This window comes from Tyto alba, unplaced genomic scaffold, assembly GCF_018691265.1.
Source record: "Tyto alba isolate M040663 unplaced genomic scaffold, T.alba_DEE_v4.0 Super-Scaffold_20, whole genome shotgun sequence".
Taxonomy (NCBI): Eukaryota; Metazoa; Chordata; class Aves; order Strigiformes; family Tytonidae; genus Tyto; species Tyto alba.
Window position 1 is genome coordinate 3,056,372 of NW_024881283.1, and position 13,153 is coordinate 3,069,524.

A 13,153-nucleotide genomic window follows, 5' to 3' on the forward strand; every position below is an offset into this window, starting at 1 on the left:
TTTAGAGATGTTGATAATGACTGAGGCTTTTTGGGTGGGTATTTAAAAATGTTTACTTTCTTTACCACAAATCTGATTTGTAGTGTAAAAACAGAGTTTTGGGCCTACTTATAATGGTTTTGGTTGTGGTAGATGACATCATGTCAATGGAAGTTTCCCAAATTAAAAATGTCTGAGGACAACTCTCATATCCTAAGTTATTTGCAACATATTTTGTAAGAATTCAATCACGTTGGGTTTAAGCCATGTTGGTTTGGGGTTGGTGATATTTATTGTGGTTTCTTGGAGGTAGAATTGCATATAAGTAACATCTGCCAAAACCAGGAATCTCTTTGATATAATTTCATAGTTCAAGATGAATATCCATTTTACACAGTAACTTGCATGAAATCTCCCTTCTCTCATCTTTTTATTTCCTTCTTTTCTCCCTTTTCCTATTCCACCTGAAAAAGATGGTGAATTTAAAAGAAAAGATTAAAGAACTTCATCAACAGTATAAGGAAGCATCAGAAGTGAAGCCACCTCGGGATATTACAGCAGAGTTCCTTGTGAAAAGCAAACACAGAGATCTGACTGCACTTTGCAAGGTAAAGAATGACATACATACAGCACTTAAGTCAGTGGTGTCTGAGAACTTCAGCAGCCAGGTAAAATTAGCCAGTATGAATGCTTCCACATCTCTCGCTGTGGTCCAACAGTCTTAAGAGAATGTGACTGATGATAACTGGATTGTAATATTGATAACAGGGCTGGATTAAGTACCTTTAGGTACCCATCTTTTATGGCTCACAATGAAGAGTAACATGTTGAAGGCTCAGTTTTTGATAACAGTCCGTGCTGGCTCATGTCAGACAACATTTATGGTTTTGAATGCTAAATTTTAAGTGAGACTTGATCTTTAGTACTGCTGAGTCTCACAATAGTCTGGAAATAAAATTCGTATTTGAAGAGAGTTGTTCTTTCTCTGAGATAAAAAAGGTGGCTTCCTAAATAAAAGACTACTTTCTATCCAAAGATTATAATTTTCAGAGCTCTGTCTTGACAAGTAGAGTTAATCCACCCCTCTGTGTATATCTTGATGTTAGAAATATGAGTTAAAAAGGAAATCTTAAAAACTGTTCTTTCTGTGACAGTGAAAGACACCTTGCTAACCCAGGTCAGATAGAGCCAAGGATCATTTTTCAGCTGCCACTTCAACAGAAGATATATGCCTTTATTTGGAAGCTCAATGTGTTTGTGTATACATAAGTATTAGTTCTTTTATTTTTGTCACCAATAAATAGATTTGTGCTCTTGTTGCTATTATTGGATACACCAAATTATTCTGCTGTGGAGGAAAAAGATTGTTGCCTTTATACTTAGTTCTACTAATGGCTTTTAAAAGAAGAAGAAAAAAAAAAAAAAAAACACAAAAAACCAAAACCCTCTGAAGGAAGCTTGAATTAGATCATGTCTTTGCCTTTTACATGACTGCTTTTGCTTTGGAAATCTGTGTTCAATATTAACTATAATATTTTAAAAGAGAAAGAAGAATAGAAGTAATATCTTATGCAATACATAGAAGCTGTCAGTACCATAGGAATGTCTAAAATACTGTAATGGACCTTCATATTCTTCAGATCTGAGTGTGGAAATTCATGAAATATTAGCATACTAACTTTTTCTGCAGTGTGGCATTGACTTCTGTATATTGAAGCAGCAGAAGAGCTGGATTGAATGATGAAAAACTAAAGAACTTGATTTACATTCCACTAAAACCATGAATCTTCCACTGATTTCTCTTGAGGTTAGGTCTTGTCTGGTGCTACATGATGTCTTTAAGCCCTTCTACATGTAAACTGATTTTAATTTTAGCTTTTAATTTTATTAGGAATATGATGAATTGGCAGAGACACAAGGAAAGCTGGAAGAGAAGTTACAAGAACTTGAAGCCAATCCACCAAGGTAAAGATACAAAATAGAAATATAAATACCCAGGAGAGCAGGGGTTTTTTACTACTACTTTTCACTGACTTTCAAATATGCTATGGTATGCTTTCTTTTAATTATAGTAACTCAAGGGGTTAGGAAGGTACAGACACGAAGTTTGAGGTCCCTCAGATTTAGACCTCATCTTCCTTGATTTTAGATGTGGCTCAGACAAAAAAGGTGGTTCTTAACTAGAGTGCTTTTTGGTAGAAATCCTTCCTGTAACTGGTGCCTGATCTCAGGAAGCCTTTGAGGTTTGAAATCCCCATGAATAATGATAGCATACCAATCCTGCTTATTCTGGCAGAATATTACTATTTTGTACGATGTGTGATGATACTACATTCTTAGTTGTCATCTGCATACATGTTACTTAAGCCATTATTTATGTAACCTTTTTCTGTTTCTAAAGTTTCTAGTTTCACTTAGAATATTTGACATGAACTCTACTTTGAAAATATGAATTTACTGTTTTTTTGATATTCAGGTTTCATGAAGGAAGTACAAATGTTTGGAACAGTCTGCTTGTGTTCTTTTTAAAAAAATTTTACTTCTCCACTAAAGAACAATGCATTTGCAACATCCTGCTCTAGCAAACTAAATGTCTTTGTGTTATATTTGGTTTTTTTGTAGTGATGTTTATCTGTCATCAAGAGACAGGCAAATACTTGACTGGCATTTTGCAAACCTAGAATTTGCTAATGCTACACCCCTGTCTACGCTTTCACTGAAGCACTGGGACCAGGTAGCTAATTTATTAATTCAGCAATACACTAAAACTGAAGCTATATTTATTTCATTCTTATGTAATCCTCTTTATGTTAACAGTTTCTAAACACTTAAGTGCTGTCTGTATTTATGCACATACTGCGCTCTTACATGATTATTATTTGCTGATGAAATTCCAGACAGCTTTTTGCTAGTGCCAAAACAATCTCTAATGATACTGTCTACTGAAAGTTCCTATACTTATTACTTGGCTAATAAACAGAAAGGATTTAAATTCTATTAGACTCACTATTTAAATAAAAGTTTTTGAACATTTTTTTTGCCATTGTGTAGAGTCACTGATTATTTTCTATTGAATTATGTGATTTTGTTACAATTCGTGCTTTTTATGCATCTTCATTTTAGGATGATGACTTTGAATTCACAGGCAGTCACTTGACTGTGAGGAATGGGTATTCCTGTGTGCCTGTAGCCTTGGCAGAAGGGTTGGATATTAAATTAAACACAGCAGTTCGACAGGTTCGCTATACAGCATCAGGTAAGTAAAGCCACCTCCTCTGGAAAACTGCTCTGAGGGAGTATGATCATAGAAATTAGATTTCAGTGCTTCTGGAAGCAGTGCAAAGAAGATTGATCTTGTAAAAACCCTCCCATTATATGTTTTGGGTTAGATAAACAGCTACATTTCTTATTGTGATTAATTGTGTAGGAAGCTCTTAGAGATTTATTGATCTTTAATGTTTTTTGCTTATTGCTGTGGCTGGTTTGATACCATCATTTTCAGTTGCATTTACTGATTCACAAGTTCACATTCATTCTCCCATTTCCTTACTTCATTGATTGAAGCATTTGGAATAAGAGGTCTTGGACTGCTTAAGACTTGGTGCTACAGGATCTGGTATTACAAGTATAAATGAATGTAGTATGGACTCAAAACAAATGGAAGGAGTATCTTTTTGTTGATTTTCAAAACACTGGGCTTGGGAAACTGTCAACTGGGAGAGCAGCTCAATGAGAACCTCACCCTCTTCTTGGGATTTATTTATGCGTATATTTAAATATCATTTACTGGTCTAGATGAACCTTTAGGCTTATCCCAGTATGGTTGTTTTCAGATGCTGTGTAAATTACACTTTCTGGAATTGAGCTGTGTGGCCCATAGCATTCACTTGCACATAAGTTAAGTAATTGTTAGGTAAAGCTGTCTTCATAAACAAAATGTTTTCTAATGTGGATATGTTTTTATGATAGTTTCTTTCGGTTTTAATTTAATGCTCTTGCCTCCTGACAATGTTTGATGTTTGAATGCTAAATGTTTGATTTTTCTCTTCCCTTTCTAGGCTGTGAAGTGATAGCTGTAAATACCCGATCTACTAGCCAGACTTTCATTTACAAATGTGATGCTGTGCTGTGTACTCTTCCCTTGGGAGTATTGAAACAGCAGCCTCCAGCAGTACAGTTTGTGCCACCTCTTCCCGAGTGGAAAACTTCTGCAGTGCAGCGTATGGGATTTGGCAACCTTAACAAGGTGACTTGGTCATTGAGGGAACTGCAGCAGACCAGGGGTTGCAATAGGTAGAATCTGAAATGTATGTGGAATATGTATGGTGGATGAGAGGAAGAACTTATTTTCCACTGTTGTTTTGCTAGATTTTGATGCTGAAAATTATCTGAAGAACTGTAAGGACCTCTCCTCTACTTCCCACACAATTTTTAAATAGTTAAATTTCAGAAGTAGGTTGACTCAGTGTGCCTGCTGTAGCTTGTTAACCAGCAAATTTGTAAACTATGAAAGCATACTAACCTATGGAAGGCAATATAGGTATGCACCTTTATGTATTATGTATATGCAGTATATATTCACCAGATTTTCCTTTCTTGACTTTTCCAGTGGTAAACATTAATGAGTATAGTTATTTTTATTTTTATTTTTTCTGTGTGCTCTTCTGAACCCTTGATTCTTTTTGGTTTAGGTTGTGTTGTGTTTTGATCGTGTCTTCTGGGATCCGAGTGTCAATTTGTTTGGTCATGTTGGTAGCACTACTGCAAGCAGAGGAGAACTTTTCCTGTTTTGGAACCTGTACAAAGGTACCTGTGGTGCATGTCAACTTCTGCCAGTGCCTTATTTGTGTAGCATCAGATCTAAAAAGGAGCACATTTTAAGACACTGTTGGTGTTCACATCTGGATATTATAAGATAGTATTTGTAGGAAGACAAATGGAAGCAGAGAGCACCACTGACTTGCAAACAATTCTGTAATAAATTAGGGAAGAACATGGACAAGAATGGATTTACTAATGCTGAATTCCAGGCTATGTCTGTTAGATTGCATTGCTACTTATCTGCTGTAACACTTGCATTTTTATGGGCTACTTCATTGTCTTGCACTCTGGTGAAGTTGGCCTGTGACTTAGTGTTATTGTGATTGCTTCTATTAAGCATCTATTTAGTTGTCACTGATATTGTGAAAAACGTAACTTTTAAAATTTTGATTGTGCTGTATTAAGAAAAAAAACCCAAAAACCTGATCTAGCATGTTTATAGTATTTCAGAAATACAGCAAATAACATGTGTTCTGTTTGCTGAAGAGCAGCGCTGTCTTAATCTACTTTGTCAGGATGTACTGAGTTCTCTGAGAAAAGGATGATTTGTAACTGCAGCATTTCTGAATTAAAAGCCATTTCTTATTTCATAAGACTCTGAAATCACGCAAATGGGACTGGCATCAGATGGAATCTTAGTTCTGAAAACCTCAGTTTCCTGGATGCTTCTCAAGTTGAACTGACAGTTTGAAGCCAGACCTCTTTCATAGGGCTGTTTAATGTGGGTTGATTTGATAAATGTAGATGAGCCCCTTTCATCTGCTACCTCAAGTCTTTTCTGGTACAGGTGACTGCTGCCTGGGATTTCAAACTTAAGTGTCTAGGAACTAACCAAGACAAATTACATTTTTTTCAGATGTAAGGGGTGCTGTTGACTTGTGTATTCTCTTATGTGGCTGAGCTGCAGAACTCAATTCTTGTAGATTATCCTGCTTTGATTTCTCAGGGGAGTGCAGTGCAGCCTTTACAGAGTATTGAACACTCAGATTTCAGTGGAGCAGACTAGAGGCTTTGTGTTAGCTCCATTCCTCTCGCTGAGCATTACTGTTCCAGCTTGATGAACTGCAGGCCCATCCACACAGTTAAGGTGCAGTGTGCCCTGGAGGAAGGGTGAGCTGTGGTGTCTCCAGTTTGTTGAATGAATAATTTTGTTTCCTGTTTTGATCATCAGAGCAGCTATGACTGTAGACTGTGGGTCTCAGACTGACAGATAACTTCAGAACTCCTCTTTAGAAAATGCTGAAGTAGGCAAGAGGTATTGCTCTGCCTGTTTCTACAGCTGGACTTTGCCTTTGGTGGTTTTGTTTTATCTGCAGCTGGTGTTTGCCACAAGAGGTTGTCAGAAGGTATTTTCAGTAAGCATACTGGTTTTATTCATTGCCATTTATCATACTAAAAGCAAAGGTGTATATACAGTGAGCACTATTAAATGGCCTTTTTTTCTTGCAGGTGACTATTTAAAGTACCAGTGGGTTTTCTTCCACTCTGTTGTGGGCGAGCCAGGTTTTTCTTTTAACTGGAGAAAATTGCTGTGCAAGGAAGGTGCCATTAGGATATTTAATTGTGAAAATGTTTGATAAGGCTTGACTGAAAAATACAAGTAGTGAGCCTTGGATAACAAGGCTGTTTGTGGATCTACTTTTGTGGCTTTAAGATGGCTCTGTTACATACTTAATAAGTTGTGTTGGGGTTTTGATATAGATGACCACCTGACATACAAAGGTTTTGCTGCCAGATGCAAAACTTTCCTTCTCATGAAAAAAGGCAGAGCACAGAAACAAAATATAAATGCAATAAAATGCTATGCTAAAGCACAAGTCAGATGGCTGAAATTGAAAAAAATCAGTTACCATGTCTCATGGATAGTTAGGTGGCAGTTAACTGTGAAATATTAAAGTAGACCTGACTGAATTTGTGAAGCTGTTATTCTGTCATATTCTGTATTTCTGTAGCCATAGCATTTTGGTCAGAGACTATTTAAACTGAACAGATTGGAGAGCAATTATTAATCCAGAAACAAAAAAACTAGAAGTAGCACAGCACATGCTGTATTATCTCTGTGGAAGTTCTTTAAAGGTTTTGTGTTGGCAGAGACCAACTAGTCTCTGACAAGTGTTTAAAGATAAGTGGGTGAATGGAGTGGAACTCAGGTGAAAAGACTGTATGTTTGTGCTGCTGTTGGGTGACCTGTTGTAGCTCAGACAGGAGTCTTCCCAGTGGTGTAAGTCTAGTTCAGGTAATTGCTAAGAACACCTGTAGCCTCAGGAACACCATGTGTGTCCCAGAGCAGCTGGCCTGTGCTGTTGGTGCCTCTTGCTCTGCCATGCTGTTGGATTATTGTCACAGCCGTGTTAGACACACTTTAAGATGGAGAGATTCCATCAGCACAGGACACAAGAATTTCTGGCAGAAATGCTCAGTGTTTTCTGGAAGTCAAGTGACATCTCAGTCTCTGCTTTCTTGCCTCTCCTGTTTTTTCTAGAGACGTGTGATGAAAAAGATGAGTCCTTTTCTCTGTCATAGTTCTGTGGTTACTCACTGATCTTTGGCTAAACCATGTTCTGTGCTTGCTGTTTGGTATTAAGGCTCAGTAAACATCACTGCCTCAAGGAGAGAATTTTCTGTGGAGCAGTGACACGTGCTCATCATGCAGGAAGCTTTTCTGAGCAGCACTTTGATATTTGCATAGCAAGATAGTTACTGTTCTGTTACAGTCTTCTGGCTTACTGTTATGGTTCTGAATTAATCCAGATGACTGAATAGTAACATTTTCAGGTCTGGATAAATGCTTACAAAACAGGGCCTCTTGCCTGGAAAGGCGGGATTTCCATAAAAATATTTTGGGATTGTCTGAATACAAGTTTTCATGACCAAATTCATGGAACATACATTTTGAACATGTAGTTTTTCCACTGAGAAAAAATACATTGTCTAAATACATGCTGAAAAGTTCATTGATCTCATTGTGTCAAGGATGGCAAACTATGAAAAACTTTGCTGCTAAAATGACAAAAAATATTTCCCAGTGCCTGTGGATGATAAGAAACCAGTTTTTGGTTCTTTCTTACAATTGTTTGAAAGACTAGGCTAATCTTTCAGAAAATGGAGTTTAACTAGAGCAGTCCTGTATCTTTTTTCTCTAATAAACTGCTTCTGGTCCCAGGAGTCCAGCACATTGAAGTATCTTAATTGTATCTTTGGAATTATCTTTGTAGTAATATCAGCCCTACTAGTCTAACTTCTTGAGAATTTCAAAGACTTTTGTTTTTAACCAGAGTATATTACTGGGTCTTCCAGCCTGTATATTGCAACTGAACTTCAGCCAGTTTTCTTTTCAAGAGCAGTAACTTGATGAGAATGTATACCAGGAGATCTCCAGATATATCAGAATATAAGGAGTTCACTAATTATTTTGGAAACCTATACAAAAGTTAAAGCCAAATTTTTATCAAGGACTTTATTTCTCATTTCAATGTGCTTGACATCTGTTTCTAGCCGTACTATTGCCTTTGCTAAATTTAGGAGTTCATAAGTATCTCCAGGAGAAGAAAGATCAACTGAGAGAGTTTTCACTAAGTAATTGTGCTTGGGTCTGAGTTACTTCTTGTAAATGCATGTTTCTTGCCATTGGGTGATTTTGGTAGCTCTTCAATAATTTTTTCCTTGATTTTCCTTGAATTTGTGACTACCAAAAATGTATGTCTTACTAGCAGGTCAGAGGTAAAATTACCTCATCTATTTGTTTGTAAATCCTACAAACACATTAACAGTGTTCACCACGGCATCAGGTAGGCAGCTGAGTTTCTTAGTATCTGTCCATCTGACTTCTGAATTCTTCTCAGAATTGCTGCTTTTCTGGATATTGTTCCACTGTTCATAGTTTCCACTCCATTGAGATTATTTAATGTGAATGTTCGTTCATAATGAAGAAGTCTAGATTATTTCTATGAGTGAAGTACTTATACAGGTAACTTAACCTGCTATGCTGATGTTAATCATACCTAAATTAGATTGAAAGGTACCGAGTTCCCTTACGTGTAGCACAAGTGATTGTTAAATCCCAGTGGAACCTCCTATGTCAAACAAGTGATGTCTTCCATAAAGAAAACCTTTCGTCTTCTGCATGCTGTACTTCCTAATGTATGTTTTTAATTTTTAATACCTCAGTTCTCTTGATAATTCTAAATAGTACCATAGCATATATTAATTCATTTTTCTTTTGGTAATTTGACATGATGGTGGAAGATTCTGGACTACTTTTATTGGGTTTGTTTGGTTTTTTATCTCATGACTTAACTGTCTACTGAAGTCCAACTTGTCTGATTAAAAAGTTTGATTTCAATAATACAATTGTTTTTTTCTTCTCTCCTTCCCCACCTCTTAGCACCAATTTTGTTGGCTTTGGTAGCAGGAGAAGCAGCAGGGATCATGGAAAATATCAGTGATGATGTCATTGTTGGAAGGTGCCTTGCTATCCTCAAAGGCATATTTGGTAGCAGCGCTGTGCCCCAGGTTTGTACAGACAGCATCTTTGAGTAACTTCTCTGGTTTTCAGAACATACTGCAGTACTCAGTAGCCTGGCTGCTGTATTGACCTGTTTGGTATATGTACCACCTTTTGTTTGTTGTTTTTTGGGGGAGGAGGGATTTGTGGGTTTGTTTTTTTGGGGGTGGGCTGGAATTTTTTGAGGGGGTTGGATTTGTTTGGGGTTTGTTGTTCTTTGTTTTTTTGTTTGCTTGTTTATTTTTTGAGAGAAGATTGTTTTAAACCGACTAAAATGCTAGCTTTTCTAGAATGTCAAATACTTCAGTTAATTTTCTACCTTTTTCATATCGGGAGTAAATAAATAGCTCTCCTACACTGGGATTTCTTTGTAGTAAACTAATAGAAAAAATACACGGTAACTTTAATCAGTCTTCTCTGAGCATTTGGCCAGGTGTAAATTGAACTGTTTACATGCTCAGTATTTCACATGAGGAATAGATTTACTTCGTTGTCTTTATTGTAGAATAGTTGTAGAGCTCTTTTTGAACGTGGCTTTATCATCTCCAGTATTCTACTGCTTTCTATATGATGAACAAATCCTTACAGCTGACTGTAAGCATGGATTTTTGGTTAATGAGTGGATCTCATATATTGGAAATGCTCAATCAGTTGTATTTTACATCTCAGACTGGAGAATGCAAGAGAAGGAAACCCCAGGCTTGCCTTTCTGATGAATGCATAGCTCTTTCTCTGAACTCTTGGAAGATGATTTCACTTCCTAATGAGATACCTCTCTGAGAGGAGCTTTGAGACTTTTCTGTCTGCAGGTGCTGTACAAATCATGTAGTGTGTAGAAGTTGGTATAGAGTGAACCAAGAGCAAAACGTTTTACTGCAGCTGCTCTCTAGTAGGATTTTCAAGTGCAAAAACTACACACTGGCAAATTGCAGAATATTGAGAAATATGGATTCTACTGTAGATAAACATCAAATTTAGAGAACTTATTTGAACTTTTAAAATAGTTCAGTGCATTAACTAATAATCCCCTGTTATGGAATGACTCCATACTTGGTCAGTCTTTCAAAGGAGAAGACAGTTCTCAGTTGTGAAAGCAAGATTTCTGAGTGAGCTATTTTAACCTATTCACAGTTCATGTGCTTATGTACTACAAGCACTTGATAGTGGAGAGATTTGCTGGAGGCTGTCTTCCAGACAGCCATTCACGAGTGGATAAACTGCACTCACATCTGTTGTATTGGACAAACAACTATAAACAAAGTGGAGCTTGCTGTGCAAGTACAGTTCTTTCTATCTGACCAAAACACGGAAGTAGAAAAGTTAAACAAAAGCAACACTTATCCGAGCCATCCTCCTAGTTCCTGTGCTGCTGCTTGTTACTGTCTTATTTTCTCTTCCTGGTTTGGTTTTTGTTTCCTGAAGATAGATACAACCACTTTTCGCCCCTGCTGTTCTCCAACACATGGAAGCCTGTTCAACCTTTCTGTGTAGATAACCTCTGCAAGCTTCATGTCCTCTGTAGAGTAGGATTCCCGTTTTGTACCACTTCCATTGTAGTACCTGCTTTACCCTCTAACCATCATTCTCCCTGTTCAAAGGGAATCCTTACTATGGCGTTTCCTTCTCAGGATGAAAATAGAAGTTGACTCGTACCCGTGTGTGGGTATGTGGGCACATGAACACCACAGTTGCTGTTTGGACTGGTGCAGTCTCTGTACTGGGGAACCGGCGCTTTCATAGTATGTTCTACAATTGTGTCTGGGTTAGCCATACCTCCAAAGCTACCTCAGTGAAGCAAAATTTCTATCTGGCTTTATTCCCTGGTAGACTACAATGTTTCATGTGATTACTAGAGAGAATTAAGAAATCTATGAGATGCTTCAAAGTTTTCTTTGTCAGGCATAGATGTGAAAACATTACAAGTGCCATCACAGTGGTCTCCATCCAACAAGGATGGAAATGTGAGGTTACTTTTTTTCTCAAGAAGCAGTCAACAGGTGAGGGCTGGCTTATCACTCAGTTTCTTACCTTTTGGATAAAAAAGTGCTGAAGATTGTGGTGAGGAATTTTCTCAATTAAGTCATCAGACCATATTGGGAAATGTGGTCTCCAACCCCCAAGGTGTCTTACACCTTGGAACATAGCCCCAGTCCTCTGGCCTTTCCACAGACTCCGCAGAAGACATCAAATATAGTCCATCTGAAGCCAGCCTCAGAGTTCTCAGTTCTGTGGGTGTTGGGGCCCAGGAGATTTCCCTTGCCAGGATGTGGTGCAGTGCCTGCTGGACTGGTTTCTAGATAATGCCCTAACTGGATAGAGGCTCTTTCTCTTCCTTTGTGGGAAGGTCTGTTCAAGTAGAAACAATTCTATGAAATATCTTTATGCCCAAGAAGAGGAGATGATGTTCCTGTCTTGATGTTTGCATTTTTGTAGGGTATGATTCCTGTTAAAACTGAGTTACACATTCAGACAGAGTCCAGATGATTTTAAGATTCACACCCATCACTTTTCAATGTTATGCCTGCAAGGTTATGAAGGTGTCTCATTTTCTCTTGACTGCTGTTATGCCTTAAAATGATAGTAGTTTGAGTCACAGTGATACTCTCACTGTTGGCATCTTTCAGTGGAATATCTTTCATCATAACCAGTACCTTGGCAAGCCAGATGGATTGGAGAAATACAGGTGCTTGTGCAGGTGCCCTTCATGCAGTCATTTTCCTGGATGAGTTACAGACCTCATACAGGCCTGCATCGTAGTCAAATCAAAAGAGATATTCAGAAGAGCTGTGGCTGAAAGAAAGTAAAGGAGTAGGAAGTATGCATTGTCATTATGTTGATAACTGGAGAAGAAACATAGCAAACAGTACACAGTGTGCATGTACAACGACTACAAAGTCTGAGTTCAGTGCAGAAGCTATGTGCAATAGGTGCTGGTAATGTATTGGAAAGAATTAAGGTATTGCCACCAAAGAGAAGTTACTTACCTTAGTATGTGTTATCATGGAATATAAACTTGGAGTTCCATCATTAACATTAGCCTAAAAACCTTGTGTCTTTCATTCTTGCAATTTGCATCTTTTGTACTGACTGTAGAACTTGCACTGAGTCAATAACTGAAGTTTCTGTCTTGTCTCAGCCTAAAGAGACGGTGGTGTCCCGCTGGCGTGCTGATCCATGGGCCCGAGGATCGTACTCCTATGTAGCAGCTGGATCTTCTGGAAATGACTATGATTTGATGGCTCAGCCAATTACTCCAGGGCCAGCCATTCCAGGTGCTCCTCAGGTGAGAGATGTCTTGATTCTTTTTAGGAAAAATGCAAAACAGGATGATTTTTCTAAGTAATTCCATACGTATCTAAACACAAGTTCAGATAACTAGCATCTTCTGATGAGTGATTAGAACCTGTAAAATAATACATTTTTCCATCCATGAATTCTTCATTCCCATGTTTGGTGTCATCTGTTTTCTAGAAAAAGAGCTTTTTTTTTATTCAGAAAGTCAATTTGGTGGTGTCTGAAGAGTATGTAATACACATTTATTGTGTTTCATAGTCCATATTCATATTGTCCATCATCATATTTAAGTGAGTTGTTGTGATTTGAAAGAGGGTGAAGGCTAGAGTTAGAGGAACAGGAATCAAAAGGTCTTTCCCAAATTGGGAGCAAACACAATGAAGGCATAAGTCATCTTATGAATGTCAGTCAGTCATCTGGGATTTATGGCTTTTGCTTTATTTAGGTTCTTTTTCTAGTGACACAAGTCCTTACTAAACATAACTATGGATAAAACGACTCTACAGAGTATAATATATGAGAGTCTGTTTTTCTTCTATTTTTTATGACGCTGTC

The 13,153-nt window shown here is 37.6% G+C and overlaps 1 protein-coding gene across 2 annotated transcripts in view; it reads left to right on the plus strand.

The window, feature by feature from the left end:
* The window catches only part of KDM1A (lysine demethylase 1A), a 41,187-nt gene that overhangs the window by 25,093 nt on the left and 2,941 nt on the right, over positions 1 to 13,153 (plus strand). For both annotated transcript variants that reach the window (XM_033004082.2, XM_042793940.1), the window contains 8 exons: positions 453 to 587; positions 1,871 to 1,944; positions 2,602 to 2,713; positions 3,103 to 3,235; positions 4,038 to 4,225; positions 4,671 to 4,785; positions 9,185 to 9,312; positions 12,441 to 12,587. In XM_033004082.2, the coding sequence (XP_032859973.2) occupies positions 453 to 587; positions 1,871 to 1,944; positions 2,602 to 2,713; positions 3,103 to 3,235; positions 4,038 to 4,225; positions 4,671 to 4,785; positions 9,185 to 9,312; positions 12,441 to 12,587 (1,032 nt within the window). The remainder of the gene's footprint in view (positions 1 to 452; positions 588 to 1,870; positions 1,945 to 2,601; positions 2,714 to 3,102; positions 3,236 to 4,037; positions 4,226 to 4,670; positions 4,786 to 9,184; positions 9,313 to 12,440; positions 12,588 to 13,153) is intronic.